General features: G+C 46.5%; 1 protein-coding gene across 1 annotated transcript in view; it reads left to right on the top strand.

Moving 5' to 3' along the window:
* The window catches only part of ZNRF3 (zinc and ring finger 3), a 200,712-nt gene that overhangs the window by 100,542 nt on the left and 75,468 nt on the right, over nt 1–24,702 (top strand). The window contains exon 2 of the mRNA XM_036736325.1: nt 15,650–15,775. Within this exon, the coding sequence (XP_036592220.1) occupies nt 15,650–15,775 (126 nt within the window). The remainder of the gene's footprint in view (nt 1–15,649; nt 15,776–24,702) is intronic.

Here is a 24,702-nt window from a genome sequence, read left to right as displayed (position 1 = left end):
TGTGTGTGTGTGTGTGTGTGTGTGTGTGTTTAATTAATCATACAAACATCTGGTTAAGAAATGTCAAATTGTAGGAGGATGCTACAACATCCGGATCCTAGATCAGTTACAGGATCAAATGAAAACCGTTTGGCATTATACTGGATAGAAGCTCTTACCAGAAGGAAGCCAGTGGCCTGAGATTGGCAGAGGGCAGACAAGGTCTCACCTGGCAGATCCCAAACAAGATAGTCTCAGACCTTTTCATCTCCATCTCCGGCATCCCATCTTTTTGTTTTTCCTCATATTTCTCATCCAGCGTCTGCTAACAGTAACAGCCAGTCCTATTTCTACAGTGCTTTTAAGATTTGCAATAACAGCTCATCTTACAGTTGAAAAGGTACTTCGCGTTAATCTTGTGAGGCAGGTAGCATTCTGTGATAGTAGTACGTCCATTTTACAGATGAGCTCATTGAGGTTCTGCATGCTTTAGTGACTTGTCCAAACTCAGCCAGTGGATTAGGACCTGGCATGTGTTGCCTATATCAGCTTTATAGATATGCCCAGCCCTTTATCAGGGCCCTGTTGTGTGCAGAACCCTGAACCAGGTGCTGGGTTGGTTAAAGAGGCCGTGCCCTCATGGAACTTGTAAGTGGGAGACCAATTAGGAAGACTGAGTTTAATTCAGCCTCTGTTTATTGCCTGCTTGTCCTTTTATGTAAAAGGCCCTGAGGATATGAGGGGGAAAAAACTGGATGGGACAGGGACACATCCCACACATTGATCAAAAAAAGATATAGAATGTTGTTTTTTTTTTCAAGAGGGGCAGGTCACTTAAAACTAGGGGTATCAGGAAGGCCTCGTATAGGGAAAAAGTGATGTACACACTAGAGATGTGGGGTACTACTTGGACAGAGTTAGAGAGAGAGGGTGGAGGGAATGTCACATGAGAAAGGCGCTAGGAGGTGAGCTGGACTGGACCCAGCTGGGCTTGGCAAGGCTGGTGAAGGACATGAGATGGAGGGTGTGGGTGCCAGATGGGTGAGGAGTCTATATTTTATCCTAGTGGCAGTAGGAGGCCCATGGATGAGATCTATGTTTTAGGAATATCAGTTGGATATAGGCCCCTTGTGATATTGTGTTCAGCTTTTCTGAGTGGAGGAATTAACAAGTTTTTCATTGTAGTAAAATGTTTGGGGATCAGAGTGAATGCACAGTTGTGTCGCCCTCTCCCTTGTCCCCTATAGAAAATGATTGTTTGAAATGCATTTGCAGTGTAAGATCAGAATTGTATTTATGTATTTGATTTTACTAATGGGGGGGGGGGACCAGCATGTACACATGTAGGTCTATACAGATAGATAACAAGACCATTTCTGGACTCCAGGCAGTCACTAAGAGTTGGTGGCAGGGGACAGTAGTGTGGGAAGTCTCCGTGTAGAAGGTGGAAACAAGGGATGCTGAGAGGCAGAAATGAAGTCTGAGCCTGATGCTGTCATCCCAACCGCCACGCCCCACCCTACCTGGGAAAGCTGTACTGGTGTTAGTGATGATGTATCTGATTTGATCTTTTCCAGTCCCTCCCTTTATTTCCACTCTACCCATTCTCACCTAAATCATTGATGAGGCAGGAGCCCAGGAAAGAAACAGGATCTCTTCTGAATTGGTCAGGAGAGTAAGAGCACATGTCTCTGTGGTTCTTTGCTCATATTCATTCTTTATTTTTCCTTTTCAGCATTCACTTTTATAAGATTTTGAATTTCAAATTTTTCCCCTTCCCCCCTGCCCTTCTTCCCAAGACAGCATGCAATCTGACATAGGCTGTACATGTACAGTCATATTAAACATTTTCACATTAGTCATGTTGTGAAGGAACAATCAGAACAAAAGAGAAAACCCACGAAAAAGAGAAAGCCAAAAAAAAGAGAAAATAGTCTGCTTGCATCTGATTTCAGACTGCATAGTGATTTCTCTGCATGTGAATCACTTTTCCATCATGAGTCTTTTGGAGTTGTCTTAGATCCTTGCATTGCTGAGAAGAGCCAAGTCTATCAGAGTGGATTATCGCACAGTGTGGCTGTCACTGTGTACAGTGTTCTAGCATCAGCTCATGTAAGTTGCTGTTTATTTTAGTACCCCCATCTTTACCCATGAGCAAACCCAGGCTTAGGTTTTGCCTTGTGAGAGCTAATAAACATTTGAGGACCTCCAAAAGTCGTGGAGTAAAACTCCCCCATGGACCTTGGGCCTTGACTGTGAGGCTCTGGTGAGATTCAGGTTGGGAGTTTGCTGGTGCTTACTGTCTTGACAGACTTGTAAATTATAAAGTGCTCTATAAATAGAAATTATACTTTAATTTTTTTTCCCAAGTGAAAGGCAGCACTACATGGCACGGTGGGTAGAGTGGTAGCCCTGGAGTCAGTGAGACCTGAGTTCAAATATGGCATCAGACTCTTGTAGCTGTATGACCCTGACCAAGTCACTTATCCTCTGCCTCCATTCCCTCATCTACAAAGTAGGGATAATGATAGCACTTCCATCACAGGGTTATTGTGAGGATGAAATGAGATCACTTTGTGAAGCTCTTGTGCAGCACCTGGCGGGTGGCGAGCACTCGTACGTGCTTAGCATTCTCCATAAACAGCTTCTTCTCCCAAAGACTTCCACGGTCGGGGGCCTCTTTGATCATGCCAGAATGTCAGAACTAGATAGGACATTGGAACACTGACCATCAAAGATGTGATTGCCATTAAAAGTAATCTGTTTATGGGCGAGAAGGTGAAATCAGTGTTGAAGTCATTTGCTTCCATTGAAAACCTCCAGAATCTTTGCCTTCATCATTGAGGGTACTCTTACATAGCATCCCCTCTAGGATTTAGGAGATTGTGGTTACGGAAAAACTGCTCCGCAAGATAATAAAGCCCTCTGAACTGAAGCTGACTTTTCCTTAGATGACAGCCATGCAGCTAGTCCTTGGTGACTTTCTCCTGATTAGAGCCGCTGTGGCTCACACAGCCTTCAGACGCCTTTGGCCCTGTGCCATTAGAGCCAGCACAGGTCGGAGAGGTGGTGTTGTTCAGTGTCTGAATGTCTCTGGAGAAATGACTTTTGTGAGGTCACCCAGGTTAATGGCAGAGCCAGAATGAGACCCCGCTGCTTGGGATTCTCACTCTGGTGCTTGTTTGACTACATCCTGCTACTGCTACTTCTGTTTTAGAGATGCAGAGATGAAACACAATGCTCATATGGTGGGGTAAGGAGAGGTGGGTAGGCAAGACTGAAAAAAAATCTGGAGGTTTTAGTGGTCTCTGAGCTCAAGATGAGGTGAAAGTATGACAGGGCAACAAAAAAAAAATTGACTGTTTTATGATTTTGTTGAGTATAGAGGCCAGGATTCTGTGCCTTGGTTAGACCGCGTCTGGAAACCTGTTTTCAGTTCTTAGGGAAGACGTTGTGAATCTAAGAGGTCAGTCAGCATAGTGAAGGGTTTTAAGAAGACTTGATTGAAGAGCTGGAGTTCTTAGGTTAGTCTGCAGAAGAGAAAACTTAAAGAGAGATGGGATAGTTGATTTGAGATATTCTAGCAAATGGATTGGGATAATTATCCTTGGCCCCTTAGAATAGAACTAGTAGCAGTAGGTTGTAAGTGTCAATTCCTGGGAAACTCTAAGACCCCTATCCTGTTCTGAATAGCAATTTCTAATCATCCCCTACCCTCAAGATAAATTCATAGGAATATCCTCTGTGGCTAGCTGTTCTGGGACAGCTTCTACAATCCCTCCCTTCCTGCAGTTTGGCCATTCTGATGATCCTACAGGGACTCCAGCTAGCGGCCTGCATCTGTTGGCTAGAAGTGACCTAAATTGATCCTGTGTTTTTTCTAGGAGAGTGCTACCACCCGAGTAATGAATACCTTGCGAACACTGTTTCGCATATGTGCCTAGCTGCATCTCCCCCCTTCCTGTTTGTATCACCCCCTATTAAAAACTTCCCCGTCTGAATAAGACTGTTTTTCCCAGTTATAGTTCCTTGACCCTGGATACATGCCTTACTTTATTTATTGATCACCTCGTTGATCTTGTACAGGCTTGCCATAATTGGAGTCAGAGGAGGGATAAGCATTTGGTCTCTGTGCTCACCCACTCTTCTCAGAATAGGCTGTGGGAAGCTCTCAATCATAGAGCACTTAGCCCTAGGCCTTGTAAAGTCACCCCCAAGTGGAATGGATTGCTTTAGGAGGGTGAGGGTTGGGGGACTCCTTGTAAGATGTTTCTAGAAGGGATTCTTGCTACCAGCTGCTTTGGGACTGAATGTGGCCTCTGAAGCTCCTTTCAACTCTGAGCTTGATCTCAGCTCCTTAAGACAATATTACAAAAGGGGTGGTTATGGAGTGATTTTATCAGCTGTCCCTGTTGCCGATGACTTGTCCCTGGGTAGCCCTTCCAGGTGGTGTGTCTAATAAGACCCAATAAAAGAAGTCTTTCTGATCTTTCTGTTCCTGCTGGCCTCCTAAACTAGCACTTACTGGGGTCATAAGTGGGTTCCACTATTCCCTTATGAATTGGTCATGCAGGTGTTTGGTAGTTGTCAGTTTTAAGGAATACATAACTTAATGAGGTGATGAATTGGCAGGGAACTGCTCCAGTTTGTGTTATTAATACTTAATCTATAGTTCCTGTCTCCAAGGAGCCCAGCATACTTCAGACATCATTAATCCTCATAAATGCCCACGAGGTAGGCAGGTGGCAGGCATTAGCAGTATTTGAAGAATGAGAGAGAATGAAGCCCCAAGGAGTCCGGTGATGACTCTTCCAGCATCCCTCTGGGGCCAAAGCCAGAATAGAAATTCATTTTCTTTGACTCTTGAGCCTCCTGGGACCCAAGGCACCAACCTTCACCTCCACCTCCTTTGTAATTTTCCCACTGGAAGTGAAGGGTGTCTTGTTCACTTGAGTTGTAAACTCTTGGGACGATTCATGTGAATCCATTGCCTGTGGCTATAGTTAGTCTCCTATTTATCTTGCATGCGAAGCCCTAGGCTTCCTTTGCACTGTCTCTCACTTCTCCCACCACATTCGTTGTTCTCAGCCTGGCTTTTATTCATTGGGTTCAGTGCCACGTTGGATTAACGTGGTTAAGAAGGAGTTGAATTCGGTAGCTAATAAAGTCCCCCAGAACTGCCCTCTCACCTCCTTTCTTTGTGAAGTTGGTTCCATATTAATTTTGCTCGCTACCTCACTGGGAAGCTAGCCATTCTTTTCACTAATATCCAGTAGTATTCCAGTTTAATCCACCATATAAGCACCCTCTCTGTTTGGGCTGGGTAGAGGAGAGAGGGAGGGACTGGACATAGAATAATACCCTTCTTTATATCCATCCAACTCAGGATAGATCTACATAGTTTTATGATAGCCTTGGTACTGGTCAAGACCTTCTTTTAAGGAAGGGACACTGAGAAGTTGGATTATTAGAAACTAAAACAAATGATGTTATTGGCAATACATGTGGGAGAAGAACAGCCCTTAGTTGTCAAAAAGAGCTTATTGAGCTGTGTTCATTCATTGGAGGAGCCTTTCTTAAGCATCTCCTATGGCCCTCCCCCATTCCAGGCAAACCTCTTGGTTTGGGATTAGCCCTGGGTGCTTGAAGGTTTTGCCATTGAAATAAGGAAAGCTCTGTCAGGGTCCTGAGTGGAAAAACCTCCAAGTGATGACCTAGCCAACTGGCCCTGCTCTTAATTCACCCCCCTCATGAAAGGGCACCATTGAGAGACGGCCAGGGCAGTCATGAGAAGCTATATCCTAAATTTTGGAGAGTTGAGCCCATGTTGATGAAAGCCCAAGCCCTGTAAATTGGGAAGCAGTGCCCTGTCCTTAAAATTGGTCACGTGGGACAGAGACCTTGGAAGGAATTTAACGTCCAGTACCTTGGGAATCAAAATGCTAGTTCTGAAGTGAGGCCTCCTGTGCCACTGAGCTCTCACTTTGTATGCCAGCCACAGCTATCCTGCACTGTGGCCCACATATGTGTGAAGCACTTCCTTCCCAATGACCCTCTGCCCTCATTAACAGGGGATTATGTGGCCACCAGAGATGACGTTTGTGATCTGTGACTGGGTAAATGGGAAGTGAGGAGTCAATAGCAGCAGGTTGTTGGGGTTTTTTCCTCTACAAGATGATAGCGGGTATTGTAGTAATAACAATGTGTATGTACCCTTCCTCAGAGTGCCCTTGTGAAGTGGGCGGTGGGGTTATCATTTTTCCTATTGTACAGATAAAGGAAACTGGCACTTAGCAATGATTTGTGTAGCCTGGGCAGCTGGTACATGCAGAAGCCAGTTTCTGACTCTTAGTGTGGGGGCAGAGGAATGATGAGTCCAAGGCCCTGAGTCAGAATCCCACCAAGCTGTGTACCTCTGGACAAGTCGGTCCTCACTGGGCCTGGGGGCATGTTTCCTTCTAGAAACAAATGGAGAGGGTTGAACTGGGATCTTCCATTCCTTTCTGGTTCTAAACCCAGCTGTCTAGGTTGGGGCTGTTTCTATCCCAGCAGGCATCTCCTCCAGAAATGTAGGACTTGGCAAACCCACGTTTGGCCCAGAAAAGGAGCTATTGGAATCTTGTAAAGTTCCCTGGTTTGAGATCTTGGGTCTCGGTATTCCTGAAACCTTGACAGTGAAATCTTTCTTACAAGGAAAAAAAATAGCGGTTTTTCCATCTCCTTGTGCTTTGCTGTGGCTTCTTGGGATACTAGGAAGGGGTGTTAAAGACCATCTAATCAACCTCTTGTTTGGCTGACGAAGAAACTAAGGCATCTATCTGCCCATTGTCACATAGATGGGAAGTAAGGGCTGCGATTGGAAGCAGGGATTCCTTTTTACTACCATCTTGCTTCTGGGCTAGGGGTGATCTAATAGGCAAGTTATCAGAGGAAGAGGTTTTCAGTTTCATTGTTTCTTTAGGAAGAAAGAGAATCCTCTTTCTTGCTCAGAGGAAAGTGGGTGGAGTCACCCTTGCCTTCCCTTTCCATAAATTCCCAGTCTTGACTCTAACAGCCACACCTTTGAAAAAGAGGAGGTCTTGAACTGTCCCAGCAAGCCTTGAGGCAGGAGGAAGGATGGCCAGGGAAGGGACAAAGGAGGAAGTTTCCCTTTTAATCACCAGGACTTTTTGGACAGATAATATTCCAGAGTGAAATGTCGCTTCCTCCTCGGAGTTCAGTGTTTGGCTCTGTGTAACAGTAACCCACTTAACATTGTGCGGTCCTTTTGAAGTTATTTTAAACTTCCAGCAGTGCAGAGAGACATTGTAACCTTGGAGAAAGCCCCAGCCAGGCGAGGTTTCAAGTTTGCCCTTTCAGACTGTGGAACGTGCCCGAGGATGGATCCCCCAAGGATTGGGAGCTGAAAAGCTTGTCAGTTTTTTATTTCAGGGCCCCCTGTGATATGCCTGCCATAGGCAGGGAGCAAATGGTTCTGATTCTCCAGATACTTACCTCATCTGACACGTTCCTTTGGCCCCCAAGTTATCATCAAATTTTCCCTCTTAATGAGCTGGATGGGTTGGGGGGAGGTACTGGGACTCCTTTCACTTTATAAATATCATCTGTTTGCTCTTTCCAACAGCCTGGGTGAGGCAGGTGCTGTTATCCTCATTTCACAGTTGAGGAAACTAAGGCAAGCCTAGGTGAAGTGGCCTGCTCAGGGTCACAGAGCCAATGAGTGTGGCTTTGAACTCATCTTCCTGACTCCAGGCCCTGTGGTTTGCATCTGTATTCCAATATCAAACCTTCTGGGGGCTGGTCAGGTGGAGTGTGCACATGTGAGGATCAGTGTGTCCAGTCTGGAGAGTGGGTGCCACCAGCCTCTCCTGCCCAGGAATGAGTCCATGTCCTTGGGAGGCTTTATGGATCTGCTGGCATCTCCTCTGCCCCAGGAGCATTAACTGGCACAGACAAACTCGGTTTGCAGCCTTGGGGTTTTTTAACTCTCCATCCCTTTCTACCTAAGTGCCCGTTGAATCAGTCTCCAAACTCTGCTGGCTCTCCTTTCAATCTCTCTTCCTCTCTCAGCCACACAGGTCCAATTCTGGTACCTCTGTCTTGGGAGATCACCCCTTATCAGCCTTGTGCCAGGCCGTGCTGCGGCACCATCCGCTTTCCTGAGCTGCCTCCTCAGCATCCCGGCTTCAGCCTGCTCTGTCTCCAGCTGTAGAGGTTTCATGGCATGGCTTCATGGACTCCCTGGAGGAAAAGGCTGGCCTTCAGCAAAGAAGCAAATGCAGTCAGAACAATAGTTTCTGGTGGTACAGTTAGTTGGCACCGTCAATAATCTTACTGGGTGTTTGTGCATACTTGTATACACAAAGTGTTAATGACATCGCGTTATGGGATTGTCATGTGTGCCTCGTTTGTCTTCAAAACTGTAGCAGCTTTGTAAATAGCAAATAGTTTGGGTTCATATTCGAGTTAATTTTTCAAATAAAAATGAAATCGTTTTGCTCCAAAAAGAAATGAGCCTGAAAATCCATGGGCACTCAAAGTCCATATTGTTCATCCGATGCTCTGTTCTTACAGTCTCCTGACATAGTTATCACTTGCAGTCCTTCAAGCGTGATTAATCCACTGCTTCCAGAGGGCAGCGAGGTGGACTTTGGGTAGCTCTGATTAGTAGGAAGTGTGTCTTTCTGACAAGTAAAAACCTGCCTCCTACCACATCTCAGCTGTTGCTCCCAGTTCTGCCTTCTCCTCCATGACAGCCCTGCAGACAGAGAGCAGAGTTCACAGGAATTCCCTTCTCCCTGAAACATACACATCTGGAGTTTCATCAACCCATCCTTGTGTGATGGTGGGTGTGTGTGTGGTATGCGTGCGCATCAGTTGAACATGGCCACTATGTGGATTCTTTTTGCTTATTTGTCACAAAGTTCCTCCTCCCCCCTCTTCTTTATCTTAGTTACTTGGGGGGGGGGGGCGGCGCTGGACCAGTACTAATGCTGTCCCACCCAGTGCTCTGTATTGCTATTCTTAGCAGCATATGGAGGAGAAAAGAAGGAAATTCAGACACGTTTTCAAAATAACATTTAGTATTACACACACACACACACACCCACCCTTTTTTTCCCCCTAAAGCAAACAGTATGAAATGGAAATCCATGGCTTCGTACAGAATCCTCCTTTTGGTGTTACGCTGTGTGTGGAAGTGCCTTGTGTGTTCAGAATCCTTCTTCTCCCCCCGCACCGCCCTGTGAGGTCTGCAGGGCAGGTACCATCAGTTCGATTTAAAGACTAGACAGTTGACACTCAGAGATCCCTAGTAACCTGCAGCTAAGAAGAGGCAGAGCTAGACCAGAGCCCTGGGTCTCCTGCCTGGAGTCCAGTGTTGTCTCTACTCCCCGGGCTATAGTGCGTTCAACGCTTTTAAAAACCAGATGGTCTGTGTGGTCTCTGTTATGGGTCAGAGATTCTTAACCTTTGTTATACCTTTTTGTCTCTTTGTTGAAGACATTATGTAATGGAAGATCAAGCCCAGAAGCACTTATTAAATGTTTATTTACTGGGTGCCAGGCGCTGTGCTAAACGCTGGGAATACCGATATAAGCAGAAAGAAAGATCATCTCTGCCCTCAGGGAACTTCGCTTCCTACGAAGGAAGGAGGAGACAGATGCCCACTGGGGCAGAGCCTGAGTGCCCTCTGGTGAGCAGTGAAGCTGTGGCTAGCCTGGGGCATCCTTCTGATAAAGGAGGCTCTGGGAGAAAGCAGCCAAGCAGAGGAAGAGGCCACAAGGGTACGGGTGCTGCCAGGCTGGAGAAGGGGCGTTTCTGTAAGAAGCCTGGAATACCAGAGAGCAGCCTGGAGAGGAGTGAAAACCATGCTTAATTTCTGTTAGGTGCTAGTGAAGTCCATGAACTGCCTGCCCAGATCTAGAAATGGACTCTAATCTCTGGAAAGGAAGGGCAACAGCAGCCGACTTGGGTTCGAGTTCTGACTCTTACAGCTACCTCCATGGCCTAATAGTAATACTTGAGAAATAATTGCAGCTCACACCCCTGTCTGTTTAAGGCTCGCAAAGCACTTTATCCACAGCAGCCCCTTAAGGTTGGTAGTACCAGCATTATCCCTATGTGGTCCATAAGACCAGTGGGGCCTAGTGGAGGGAAGCAGCTTGGCCATAGCCATGCAACTGGTAAATAGGATTATTGAACATATCATGAGTGTTTCCTGAGGATGCTGGACGCAACTGAATTTCTGAGAAACACTGGAAACTTGGGTAGGTTGATAGAATCTGGGACCTTCACATTGCAGGCAGTAAGCCCTCTGGAGCTGTAGAGGTATATAGGAATAAAGCTGTATGGATTGCACAGCCGTGTGGAATGGTGTTCTTTAAAAGAACCTAATCCCTCCTGTATTGGTTCCCTGCCATCCCCACCATCCCCACCATCCTCGCCATCCTTGCCCTCCTCCCTTGCCCCTCCTGGCTTCCTTCAGGATTCAGCTGAATTCGAACCCTTCTGCAGGAGGCCTTTCCCAGGCCATTGTCTAATGCACTCTGATTTTCATCCCCTTCCCTGGGAGATTACCTTCCATTAACATTGGATGGATCTTGAGCACAACTAGATGTTTACATGTTGCTGGGTCTCTCACTCTGCTCGCCTCCCCCCACCCCAAGAATGTGTGATCTCCTCAAGGGTGGTGAATGATTGTGCCTTTCTCAGGGTTTAGCATAGTGACTGGCACATAGTAAGTACTGACCAAATGCTTATTGACTGACTGGCTGATCTCAGTCTTTTTCGAGCTGTGCGTGGTCCAGACCTAAAGTAAAGAAGGATCGTTAGGGGTCAGGTTTGAGGCTAGAAATGTTTTTAGTGCCTGATGTTTTGCTTACAGAGAGAATGCCCCCCCTCCCTTCACTTGACTGTATGACAGCCTTTTAAAGGCATGGGCATGATGGTGGAGAGGCTGTGCTTATTAGCTGGCCTGTTTGAAAAAAGACTTTGATGTGTAGTCTGTTCCAAAGCCTTCAGACCAAAGACAGGAGCTCAATCCAAATGCACTGTGGTTTTTTGCTTCATGTCTCGGGTAACAACACCCTTGAAATTCTCACAGCTGGTGAAAGAGCTGCTGGTAATCCTTAATGCAGCGTGGGGTCCCCAGGTTTAGTTACACTCTGTTTCCCAGATCTGCCTTGACTTCATTAGGAGCAGGGGATGGCCCTGCTTCCTGGGTTTGTGGTTGAGGAGGTTTCTAGCTGTTCCCCCTGAGGCCCAAGGCCCAGGCTGACCCGAACAGGCCTGTAACAAATGCAGCTGCAGCTTGACCTTGAGTTGCACGTGCAGCATCTGCCTCATCTGGGTTATTGAATCGCCAAGTATATTAATAGTGAGAGTTCCCATTTATCTAGCATTTTCAGGTTTAATATAATAATAGCTGGCATTTCTATACTGCTTAAAGGGACTTGTCAATGGTCACACACAGGTAGTGAGTACTAGCGGTGAAATTGGAACCCAGGCCCTGTGCCTCTGGAGCCCAGTGCTCTTTCACTGTGACCCAGCCTTTCCATAGCTACCATGGGCTTCTCAAGCCTAGAAGTGCTTTCCTCATCAGTGAAAGGTCGTCAGATGATGCCCTGGCTTTTGTTCCGCTTCTTAGAAAATGAAAAGTTACCTTGAGCCGTAGCATTGTCTGACCAAAGTAAAGCAGCGTGTTTTGGTGTCAGACAGCCTTTCTCCACACGTTTTTCCTTAGCTTGACATACAGGTGAAGCCAGGGTCACCCCATGTTATTGCAACACCTTCTGGAAGCTTTTCTCTCTGAAATTTTCCTTCTTCTACCATCTCTCTACTCCTTCCTTGTCTACTTGAGAGTTTGTCTTCTGTCTTTTTTTCTTTCTTGTGACCTTCCCTTTTTCTGCTCATCAATTCATTCAGCAAATACTTAGCCATTGTGCAGTGTTCCTGTCACTTGGCTCTTGTGGGGCCCAGAGAATGGGAAGATGTGATTTCTCTCCTCGTGAAGCTTAGTCCTCAGAGCTCCTTTGCTCTCCTGCCCCCGGCCAGCCTGTCTGTTCCTTGAGCTTTGGCTGTCACCCAAATGTGGGGGACTGGAGCCGTCACCACTCGCCTGTATTCCAGTCCCATGCTTTCCACCACATTAAAAACCTGCCCTGATTCTGCTGCCTCCTCGCTCTTCTTTGCCTCAGACTGCCATTGCTCCAACCTCCCCAGCTATCAGCCTCCACAGCATCTTTGACTTAGCCAGCACCTTCATTTCAACAAAGCTGCATTAAGCCCCTACTGTTTACAAGACACGGCCCTGGTCAGGGGGAAGGAGGATAGTTCTGTGGAGGCCGTTCCAGTTTATAGAGCAGCAAGTGTGTTTCAGCTGGAATATGCCCTGTATGGAGGGGAGTACGGAGGAATGAGGCCTGGAAGGAAGATTGGCTCTAGATTGTAGAAGGCCTTGAATACCTCACTCAGCAGGCAGTGGGAGCCAGTGAAGGCTTTTGCACAGTAGAATCCTGAGGATGATGGACAAGAAGGGCGCTCATTTGACATTCTGATAACTGTGTGGTTCCATCCGCTCACAAAGGAGTCATTGTAGTGAAAAGCACTCAGAATTTTGAAGTCATAAGATTTAGGTTTGAATTCTAGCCTTTTCCCCTCTCACCGATTTGTCCATTTAACAGACATACATTTTCTTTCTGTCACCTGCCCTGAAAGTGAAAAGAAAATCCAAACCCTCAAACATTATATAATTATAATATATACTTAGGTAAAAGTTGTCTTCTTATCTCATTATCTCTGTCCAGAATATCTGGCTCATCCTGCTTCTTGGGCCCCCTACCTCTTGGTCTCACACCCGAGAACTGTGGATGTTCTCCAGGCTTTGTCCTGGGCCTTCTTCTCTTCTCCCTCTTTCTCATTTGTAGCCTCCTCAGCTCCCATTGGTTAGTACCCTCCCTGAGATTCAATCTTACATCACCAGTGACCCCTTGGACATTTCTGATTGGGTGTCCCAGAGACAGCTAAACTTCTGCATGTCCAGATCTGAACTTGACTTTCCTCCCCAAACGTTTCCCTTTTCTAAACTTGGTTATTTGTGTCCAATGGCCCACCACCCTTCCAGGCTCTCAGGTCCCGGACTTTGGCCTTCTCCTCCACGCCTTACTCTCCGTTACCCCAGGGTTGGATGTGCTTTCCTCTCCACACATTCCACTATCATTCAGGCCCTCATCCCCTCTCAGGTTGATGATCAATCTCACTGACTCACCATGCCCACTGCAGTGCAGCCTCCATGCTATTTGCTCTCAAAATTGGCCTTAAGAGCAGATCTGACAATGTCACTTCTCTGTAACACTGCTGGTGGTGATAATAATAATAGCTGGCATTTATATACTGCTTAAAGCTTTACAAAAGATGCTATGACTACTAACTTATTTTATCTTTACAGCAGCGGTGGGGCCTCTTATTATCCCCATTTTACCCATGAGGAAACAGGCAGACAGAGGTCAAGTGACTTGCCCAAGGTCACACAGCTAGTAATTGTCCGAGGTAGAATTTGAACTCAGTCTTTCTGATTCCCAGTTCCAGGACCTTATAACCACACCACCTAGTGGCCTAAATAAAATCAAATCCAATTGCTCCATATAGTGGAGGATAGAATAGAAATGCCCCTGTTTAGCTTTTGAAGTTATTCACAGCCTGTCTTTCTAACTCATTAGATATTACTCTCATACTATTCATTTCAGTCACATGGATCTTCCCCTCACCCCCGGTACACACAGATGGCGCGCCAGGTCTTGGCACTGACCTTTCCTCATAGCTGGAGTTCATTCTTTCCTTGGTTCTTCCTGCTAGAATCCCTGCCTTCTTCAGGACTTGGCTCTAGTCTCCCCACCCACCTGGCGTCTTCCCTGATTCCCTCCCTCCCTCCCTCCTCAATGAGCCTCTCGAGGATAAGGCTGGGGTAGCTCAGGCGCCTTGTACAGCTCCTAGCATGGAGGCACTTGAGAAATGCCGGATCATTGATGGCTTGTGGACGTGGCCCACTTTCCTTTGCTCGGGGCTCGAGTTTCCCCGTCAGATGATTCAGTTGATCTAAGACAACCTTCAAGGGCCATTGTAGCTTCTGAGTTTTTTCTTAGTGAAACATCTTTGATTGGGACTATGATCAGTAATTAGACAGTCACTGTGCATTTGCTAAGGACACAGCTTTAAATTCACCTTAGAATCTTGACAGTGAGCCTTCTGTTTGTAGACCGTCAGTTCATCAGGAGTAGGGATGGTTTTGTTCATGCTCCGTTTCTGCAGCACCTAGCTCAGAGCCTGGCACGTAGTAGGTGTTTGATAAATGCTTAGTGGTTGATCCAAGAAGAATGTGTGAAAAATACTGTTGTTTCCTGGGTCTGCTCAGCAGCTTGGTGCTGGAGTCAGGGAAATGAGTTCAAATCCAACCTCAGATACTTTCTACCCAGGTGACCCTGTTTGTCTCAGTTGTCTTATCTGTAAAATGGAATGATAAGATTATCTACCTCCCAAATGAGACAACAGTTGTGCAGTGCTTAGCACGTAGTTGGCCCTATCTGTTAGCTGTCTTTAGTGTTCCTCAAGTGGAAGTACTCCAGGTAATGCAGTATATCCAGTGGTTAGATCAGAATTACTCGTCTTGGTGTGTCTTAATGTCTCATCCTGGCTCCTTAGTAATTTGCTTCATATTAAACTGAAGTCCTTTGATTTCTCATCAGGGTACAGATGTGGGCCTGGCTGACAGAGCCCCTGGCAGGTTGGAGGAGCAGTCAGTCTGTCCAGGCTTGGGCAAGCTGCTCATAGGGAGACTAAACCTCATATGGTGTTTGTGTTTGTTGTTGTCGTTTGCTTGTTCTGTCGTGTCTGGCTCTTTGTGACTCCATTGGAGGTTTTCTTGGCAGAGATACTAGAGCAGTTTGTCAGTTTCTTCTCCAGCTCATTTTACACATGAGGAAACTGAGGCCAACAGGTTGAAGTGACTCCGTTAGTAGTGACTGAGTCTGGATTTGAACTGATGTCTTCCTGATTCCAGGCCCAGCACTCTGTACACTGTACCACCTAGCTGCCCTGTTCCTTCATGTATTTACCTATTGAGATTTGCAGGGGGTAGAAGAATGCTGGGGCTATGATCCGCCTTGTTATAGGGAATACCTACCCTGAGAGGAAATAATAGATTGGGAAGTATTTTTGGAAGTATTTTGGAGCAGTAAGGTAGAACTGACCTTGGCATCAACCCCAGGCCCCCTCACTGGTGATGCCATGAGTGCAGCACCTGTTTGGCAGCAGTGGTGTCTCTTAACAATAGGTGGCTCCAGGTGGCAGAAGGACGTCATGTGCCAAATACAGGTGTTGAGACTCAATTCGGGTGGAGGCAGGAGCCTCTGCTGACGTTGGGGCTATCTCTATGTGTGAAGGAGTATGTTATGGCAGTGGTATAAGAGGGAAGACCCCTGATTTGGCCATCATAGTGCAGTGGTAGCAAGAAGAGTGGAGGGGCTGGGGTCAGAGATGTTGCAGATAAAATCCCCAGCCCTTGGTCACTGGGGGAGGGAGGTGGGGAAAGGGGAAACTGACTTTGAATGGCATGAGCATGGCCACGGAGTGTTGTCTGACTTATAAACTCCAGCTCTCCTGTTTTGTTTCCTAGATGCACCCACTGGGACTCTGTAACAACAATGATGAAGAAGACTTATATGAATATGGCTGGGTGGGGGTAGTGAAGCTGGAGCAGCCCGAGCTGGACCCGAAGCCCTGTCTCACTGTCCTCGGCAAGGTAAGAGCCAGCCGCTGCATCTGGGGGTGGGGTGGGGTCATCCCTTTGGACCCTTTCCCACATAAGAGCAAGTGAGCCAGAGAAGTAACTCCATAGAGAGAAGGACATACCCTGGTCATGGAGCAGAACTTGGTGTGAATGTACCACCTTCTTTTGGGCTGAAGTACCCACCCCAGCTCTTATAAGGATTCATTTCCTAGACTGTCCATAGGAGAGACTTTAAGGCCATCATTTTATTTACTTTGAATTTAACGAACATCAAAAACATTTACAGATACAAAGCAAAACAGAAAAAGGTTATGTGGAACCATGACTGTTATGTACAATTTGCTTTTTAAACCTCTCTCCTTTGAGCAGATTACTTTCCCAGCTGTCTCACTTATCTGCACATCCCTCTGAACTGCCTTTGGTTTCCTTGTGTATTTCCAAAGATGCTTCAATAAAGACTTAGTTTGTGTTTGGGCATCACTATTGCTAGCTCCCCCTGTAACAAATGAACGTAGCCCAGCGTGTCCTGTGATGTCCAGTGTGATGAGGCAGGAGGTGGGGTAGCAGCCTCCATCAGTCCCCGGGGGCTGGGCTTGGCAGTCATTGGTCATGGTTCTTCAGTCCTGTCGGATTGTTTTCTTTACACTGTGCTCATTGTGTTCTTGCTTTTGCTTACGTCTCTATGGGTGTCTTAGCCAGGTGTGAACCAGAGAATAGCCAGACTCCAGGGAATGCCATCATTGCTGGCCCTTGGTGGAAATTTGCCTGATGAGTTTTGGGATAGGAGAGTGGAGTGCCCAGAAACCCCTCAGGTAGGCTTAAGGAGGGCAGCCCGTTCTCCTGGGCCACAGTTTTACTGAATGTGTGTCTTTGGGGTAGACAGTCCCAAGAAGTGACCATTTGCATACGCTTTGCCTTCACTTTGGGGATGTTTGTGTGGTGCGGTTGTGGGGAGCTTTGGGGAAGACTTCTTCACTCTCTGAGTCTAGGTCATGGAAGGAGGGGAGAGCACATGGACTCAAGCTTTGAGACCATGACACATGGTTGTGTTAGATATAAGAGATACCAGGACTTTGTAGGATTGGGGTGGGGAACCTGTGGCCTCTAGGTTCTCAAGTGCGGCCCTTGGACCAAATCCTGTGACGTTTGGATTCCTTTAAGAGCTGCACTTGAGGACATAGAGGGCCACATATGACCTCAAGGCGGCAGTTTCTCACCCCTGGTGTAGAGTGTCAGGAATGCTGGTTTAAACCTTGGCTTTTGGCTGCTTTATTTAATCTGCGTGGCATTAGGCAGGCAGGTCATTTGACCTTCAAATCTGTTAGCTTATCTATAAAATGAGTCTGAGGGGCAGGGGGAGCTTTCCAGCTCTCAATCCTAGGGTATCTGGTGGTTAGAAGGAAGTAGACGCAGTGTTTGGACCTTTGATGCTTTTTGATTTGGAAACCTCCCCCAAATTTACGCACCTCAAGTCCTAGATATTTTGAAGGCTCTTGATCTTTTGGGGTCCTTTTCCGCTGAATGTTTCAGAGCACCTGCTGTTAATCCTTTTGTAGTAGAAAAACTCCTCTTGTTTTGTGGTTCCCTCTCCAAAATCCCAAGTGGCAGTCCTTGGCTCCCTTGCTTCTTAATGTAATTCTTGGTTGGAGCTGCATGATGGGGGGAGGGAAGCCATGATTCTCTTGAGTGGATTCTGGAAGTGGTCAAATCCTTCTGAAGGGCGGTCAGTGGTCAAGCTTTCCTTGGCACCCCAATCTCAGATGGTAGTCTTCTGTTGGCCATGCTCCAGGAGAATGGCTTTCTTCCCACTCTCTTCTGTGCTGTGATTGGGGGAATGTGATTTGCACCACTCTGGCTCAGTTCATTTTGCTCTTGGAGGGTCAGCATACGTGTATGGTGGTGCTAGTGCAGGGCTCAAAGGGACATGCCTCCTACAGCGCTGGGAGAATGGGGCCTTTGAAATGACACTGAGGTCATGGCTATCTCCCTCCTTAAGTAGAAGGACTTACCTGTTCTCTGGTTTTCCTGGCAAAGCCTTGTATGGTAGAGGCTGCTTGGCTGGAAGGCCCAGGTGGCTCAGACCTCTCAACTTCTGTTAATCATTAAACGCTGATGAAGTTCAGTCAGTACACATTTATTGAATGCCTCCTTCTCTCTGACATGTTGGGGAACACTAGTGCCAGCAGAAGACTCTGGAGTGTGGGCTGCTCCTCGGGCCCTTTGGCCAGTGGTTAATCGTGTAGGGAGGAGGAATTTTACTTGAAGTTTTTTCTAAATAAAATCATTAATGGTGGGGAGGGAGGTAACTAGGCTCATTGAGTCAAGAAAATTTCATTTTTGTTTAAAACCTGGCTCAAGGCAGATAATAGCATAAATGGAGTGTCTGTTTCACTTTTTAATCCTCTTAAAAAGTTATTTTCAACTACAGTTTTAAAAACTTTGTTAGGTGGTGCAGTGGTTAGAGCACTGGGCCTGGAGTCAGGAAGATCTGAGTTCAAATGTGGCCTCAGACATTTTACTAGCTGTGTGACCCTGGGCAAGTCAGTTAACCTCTGTCTGCCTCAGTTTCCTCATCTGTAAATGAGCTGGAAAAGGAAATGGCAAACCACTATAGGATCTTTGCCAAGAAAACCCCAAAAAGAGGTCAGAAAGAGTCAGACATGACTGAAATATGACTGAATAACAACAGTAAACCACGCTTTATCTTTTATCTGAACCCAAGGGGGTGATGGCATGAGGGTCCTGGGGAAAGAGAGGTATTATGAGAAGCTGAGATGGTCATGGAGGCAGTTTGGCTTTTAATGCCATTTTCCTTGATCTCAGGGACTGAGCATGAGGAACGTGAATGGGAAAGGGACATAAAAGAGAATAGAAGAAATCAGTAAGCTGCACTGCCAAGTAAGCTTGGGAGGGGCAAAAAGCCCCTCTGAGTGAGTGTTGAGACTTGCAGAAATCCTTACAAGAGAGGCGATCACTTCCACCCCAGCCACGTCAGGCATTCTGGGAAATATGTGAAGGGAGGGGGGAGGGGAGAAAGAGGCAGAAGGATGGCAGGGCCCCCAGCAGGGACTCTTCCCATCTTACCCTCACTGCCCCCTAAACAAGTGAAGAAGCCAGCAGGCACCATGGGAGAACTTGATTTAGGAAAATCAAAGGAGAAATTGTGTCAGGTAATAGAGTGCTTTAGTAAGAGGAAAAAACGTAGCCAGTCCTGGGATACTCGGATTCAGCTGTGTCAAGGGTACAAAATGAATTTGATTCACCTTGATATCTTATTGAATGCTTTGAAACTCTTTAGGAAAGCGCCTGTAAATGTTGTGTCCGACTCTCCGTGAGCCTTTGCCTCTCCTTCAAAGCTGGCTTCTGATGCCCTTTGGGGAATGGGCCTGCCTGGTGCTCCAAGGTGAGAGGGCCTAGGCAGCTAGAGATGGGTGTTTGAATCCTAGCTTTGTCGCTCACTTATTTGTCTGGCCTGGGGGGCATTTCTCCTGGGTGACTTCAGTTTTACTCATCAGTAAAAGGAAGGCCCATTTCTGCTCAGAGATTCTAAGAGCTATCACAAGACTCAGGAGATAGGGGCCCAATTCTAGTCTTGGCAGTGTGTATTTTTCTTTTCTTAAAGTGTAAACTTGTGTGGCTGTTTGTCACAAGTCAAGAATTCAATACTACAGCATTGGTTTAGAAGTGGGGGACTTTTGTGGGCCTCCTGACCTGAGTCGGGTGAGGTAGAGGCAGCATGGGCGAGATTGGCCTTTGGCTGGGTGGGAAACCTGGCTGGCTGCCCCTCCCTGGGCCTTGATTCTCTCGTCTGTGAGACAGGGATGGGGCTCTTTGTACTTTCTCACAGTGAGAGAGGGGTATCAGCTGGGACTGCCCACCACGTTCTTGCCATGACTGGCTTTGCCCACCTTTTGGAGCCATCATCTCACAGGGATTTTATGGAAGGATGGATGACAAATACTGAACTGCTCCAAAATGCTGCCTGGTTCAGTTAGCACAGATGGCGTGGCTGTTTTTTCCCGGTTTTGGAAGAGCCCAGCATAATGGACAAAGAGCTAGAGAAATCTGGGGTGAGACCTCCACTCAGACCTGGGAAGGGCACGTGGCCTCTCACAGCTCTTCAGGGGATGAGTTACAGAGAAGGTGCCAGCCCCCATGGGTAGAGGGGGTTTCTCTGAAATCAGCCACGGCCCCTGTCCCTTTTGAGAGGCAGAGGCTTTTAAGTGTGGTCAGTGGGGATGTGGGCTTCTGTGTGGCATCACTGCCGCACCCTGGTGTCTCTTTTGGAAGAGACTTCCTCATCTTCCCTTCTTCCCAAAGGGAGATAGCAGCCTAGCTCTGGCCCCTTTGTGCCAATGGGACCCTCCTTTTCTGGACTCTGGAGTCCTGATTGTTGAAATGAGCTCAGCTAGCCAACCGCTTAGCGAGTAATTGCTCTAGAACTGGGAAACGCACAGTTTTAAAGTTGGAAAAGCCTATTTTAACCAAAAGGTGCCTCCTTATTGTTGATGTACCTTTAGCTTCAGAAAATGATTCCTCAATTACATGCAACCTGCAGGACAGGGTGCCCTAGTGGTTAGGGGGCCCCAGCCTCTGAGAGGCACACAGATAGCAATGCAGAAAGGCTTGGGAGAGGGAGAGACATCCGAGTGACTATGACCTGGGCCTGATGAGGGAGGGGCTCTTGGAAGACCTAGCATTTGATCTGGACTTCCAAGGTTCCAATCAGGATCTCAGTCTTTCTGCCCTTGTCCCCTACTCAGTATGACAAAGGGCACTGGAGTCCTGGGCCTAGAAGAACTGCCTTCAAGCCTGGCCAAGGTGACACGGTGGGTAAGGTATCTCACTTCCCTCAAAAATAAATGGTTTGGACTTGAGGGAGAAGTGTGTTAGATAGGGTGGTAGGTAAATTGTGGGAGAGGATTTGAATGATGAGCCGAGGGGCTGGAGGCCTCATCTCATGGGTAATAAAGAGTTGTGGGGGGCAACAACAGCACCCCTGAAGGTTTGGCAAGGGGAGTAATAGCAGAGAGGTGTTGTTTAAGGGAGATTTATCTGGGTTGGAAATGCTCCTGGGGAGGGGGCGGGGTAGGTTTGCACGGAATTGAATGAGCTGCACCTGGAATGGTGAAGACTCTTGTCAAATACAGGAAGCTTACACTTTTTCCTCAAGTTTTAACCTTCATCCCTCCCTTCGCATCCTTTTCCCTGGTTAGGCAAAACAGGGGCCATCGACGGAGTTCTGGGATGCTCACTAGCCTCTGCCTTCCACTGCCTGGCCTCCCAGGTTCAGCTCATCTCCTCTCAGCTTGTCCCCATACTGCTTAGTCAAACCTGGATTGATTCTACCTTCCTTAGCCTTCCCGCCCTTTGATTTGAGAGTGCACCAGCAAACTTCTCCCACTGCCTTCCTTTAGAGAGGCCAGAAGCTGGACTTTTGGGCTCACTCTGCATCCGCTACTCTGCCTGGTTTAAACTCCATGGAACAGGATGTTCCTGTACCTGGTTTCCAGGTACTCCCTTGTATTTCTCCCCCTCCTCCTCTCTTCCCTGCCCCCCCCCATCCCGTTTGTATGTTCTGTCTTCCCATCAGATTGTAAGTTCTTGAGGGCAGGGACTGTCTTTATTAATTGATTCCCAAGGGCTTAGCACAAGGCCTGGCAACTCCTAAGTGCTTAATAAATGTTAACTGATTGAATTGGAAGCACTTGATTGGATGCTGGGTTGGGGATAGGTCTTCCTGTCTCCTTATCCTCGAGTTCCCTGCTTCCTCCCTGTTCATTTGTGTGCCTACCCAACACCCAGTATGAGATTCCCACCTCACAAGCGATGGGAGAACGGAAACCCCTCTGGAGTTTTTCCAACTTATTGTTAGTCAGTGATTTGATCTTCTACAGTGAAAAAAGTGTGAGAAACCACCTAAGCTTGCCAAGGTCTCAAAACCAGTCATTCAGCTGAGCAGTGGCATGTATACACCCCTTATCTTTCACCAAATCCACCACCAAAGATTTGTCAGGCACACTCTGTCTCCAGCCCTGACTATCGCTTCACTCCCCCAGTTCCAAATACCTAAATGACACATTACGGACCTTTTATTTGGGGAGCATTTAAATGTATTTCCAGTCCACATTCTCCTCAATGCCAGCAAGTATGAATTCAAGATTTGACCAGTTGGGAGAGAAATCCACTGCTGAGGCTCAAAAACATGGTCTGTGTCTGAGGACTGAAGTATCTGCAGCTGAGATTCCATTTTGATGGCAAATACATTTATGTCGTTCAGCCCCAGCACTGTTAATCAGTGGCACTTGGCCAGCTATGATATTCTCAGGGTTATCAAGACTCCAGAGTCGGCAGATCGGCATTACTTGTGTTTGGAGCCGTCTTTGGCCTATAGTTTGACAATCCTTGCTTATACATCCTGGACAACAACAGAGAGCTGATCAGGTGGTGGCCTCCACCTGAATGAATAAACAAATAATTGCATTCCTAGTCAACTGTGTTGAATTCCTGCTTCATTTTTGTTTACATATGTTTGTATCTCCCAAGAAAATTTGTAAACCCTGTGAGGCAAGGGGGAGAGATCATGTCATGCTATTTTGGGATTATTTCTTAATACTTATACAAAATTTAATTTAGTGATGTAAAGGTCCATGATCTGACACCATTTTAGAAGGCCTTTTTAGAAACCTCCCAAAGATGCGGTATAGAACTCCAATTCCCTCTCATGGAATGGCATCTTGTTTGCAGTGAGGAGCATCTCAGTCAAGATTTTCAGTTGTTGGTTTATACATCAGATAGTTCAGATGCATCTACTCTTAAAAAGAGAAAGAAGAAATCACCTTCCTAAAAAATGCATCAAGAAAGAAACGATCAGCACAGCATGGAATGAAGTCTTGCCTTGTCCCTCTGGTCCCCAAGGAAAAGATAGCAATTCTCTCTCATGGAATGGCATCTTGTTTGCAGTGAGGAGCATCTCAGTCAAGATTTTCAGTTGTTGGTTTATACATCAGATAGTTCAGATGCATCTACTCTTAAAAAGAGAAAGAAGAAATCACCTTCCTAAAAAATGCATCAAGAAAGAAACGATCAGCACAGCATGGAATGAAGTCTTGCCTTATCCCTCTGGTCCCCAAGGAAAAGATACTTAGCATCTTGCATTTAGTTATCTCTTCTTATTGGAGAAGAATTTGAAGCGTAGAAGAAATTGGCAAGTGTTAAACACAGTGTAAAGTAAAAGAGATCAGAGGCTTGCCCTCTTATCAAGGGCTGACACCTATATTTGAAACCCATTAAGAAACCGAAGGGGACTTTGAAGATGTGTATTAAAAGGGGGGGGTGTCCGCTGAGCAGTAGATGGAAGCAGCCCAGCTGGGAATTGTGGGGAGCACTGGTAACATGGTTGTCTTTACTGCTGCTGTTGACTCTTTTCATTGGCGCAGTGTGTCAGGCAGGGTGTCTGGAAACGGGAAGTGATGGGCCTGCCAGTGTCTGTGTGCCCCATCTGAACACCAACGGCCTTTTCTCTTGCTGTTCTTATTCTACTTGGAATCTAAGTGCCTTGATTTGAATCCTGGCCCTGCCACTTAGTCCCTGTGTGACCTTGAATCATAACTACTCCTTGCTACATAGATAATTGAAGGGGTCTGATTAGATATCCCCCAAGACATTTTGCAGCTCCAAATCCTGTGATCCCATAGTGTTTGTTAGGGACTTGTAAAAGAAGCAAAATAGCTTATGTAAAAATTGCTCCATCACCCATCTAAGTTGTCTTTGGAGAAGCAGGGAAAGCACGGTTGTTGCAGAATGAGCACTGAGTTTGTAAAGAGGCAGGAAACCTGCTTCTCTCCCTGTCTTTACCACCAGTGACCTATTGGGCCTTGGTCAAGCCTTTGAAGGCTTTAGCTTTTCTCTTTTCTGTAAAACATAAGTATTGCCTGATGTCTAACAGGGAAATAGTCATGCAAATTGTGGTATATTTACTGCAATGAAACGCTATACTGTTCTTAAGACTGTCAAGTGGAATCATGCAGAAAGGAAGGAGAACCACTAGAGAAAATGGAATGGGTCCTCACTGCTGTGACCCCCAGATAGGAAAAGAACAAACCCATTATCCTAGCAGAGCAGTCAGCGGATAGAACTGCTAGATTGGGGGTCAGAAAGCCCTTAGCTTAAGCCTTGCCATAGACACCTAGTAGCAGCTGTGTGATCTGGGGCAAGTCCCTTGAACTCTTCAGGTGTCGGGTCCTCATCTGCCTAATCTGTAAAAAGAAATAAATTGGCCTTAGCCTGGAAAGTCCTGTCTGGCTCAGAATCTGGTCTTGGTCCTTTAACCCTTAGTGATGGCCTAGAGGAAAGGATGTGAAAATGGATACTTGATATGTTGAAATTAATTTAAATATAAATGGTCACTTGGTAGGGCAAATTGCACTGATGTACAGAGTTTAAGCTTTTAATCAAATATTTAATAATAAAGTGAAAGAGGTGAAGTAGATGACTGAAGGTCCATCCAGCTCTGATGTTCTGTGAGCCGCTCCATTTTGAAATTTCAGTTGCTTGAGCTCAAAAAGCCAATAATAAAAGATGTTTCAGGCAAAAGTGTCTACATTCCCGTAAATTCCAGGCAAAATGGCAGGGTTCCCATAAATAATTGTTTATTTCACAGGCAGTCAAGCCACAGGGGCTTTCCCTCACTTTGCTTTAGCCTAGAAGAGAGCTCTTTGCTGTTCTGTGATACAGGGTTAAATGTATGCCTGAATAAAGCTGCTTACGTAACCCGAATGTGACTGATGTGATTTTGTAGCATCCAGTAGTCTGGGGGATGTTGCTTCTAAGTTTTTAGGTCAGTGTCCTATGATTGATTTCCAAAAGCCATAGAATTTTCTGTAAGTATATTTCCTTGGTGGGAATGGATCTCAGGCCATTTATCACAACTTGTATTT

This window comes from Trichosurus vulpecula, chromosome 1, assembly GCF_011100635.1.
Source record: "Trichosurus vulpecula isolate mTriVul1 chromosome 1, mTriVul1.pri, whole genome shotgun sequence".
Classification (NCBI taxonomy): Eukaryota; Metazoa; Chordata; class Mammalia; order Diprotodontia; family Phalangeridae; genus Trichosurus; species Trichosurus vulpecula.
Note: the sequence above shows the minus strand (reverse complement) of the source record. Positions and strands in the feature narration are given on the sequence as shown.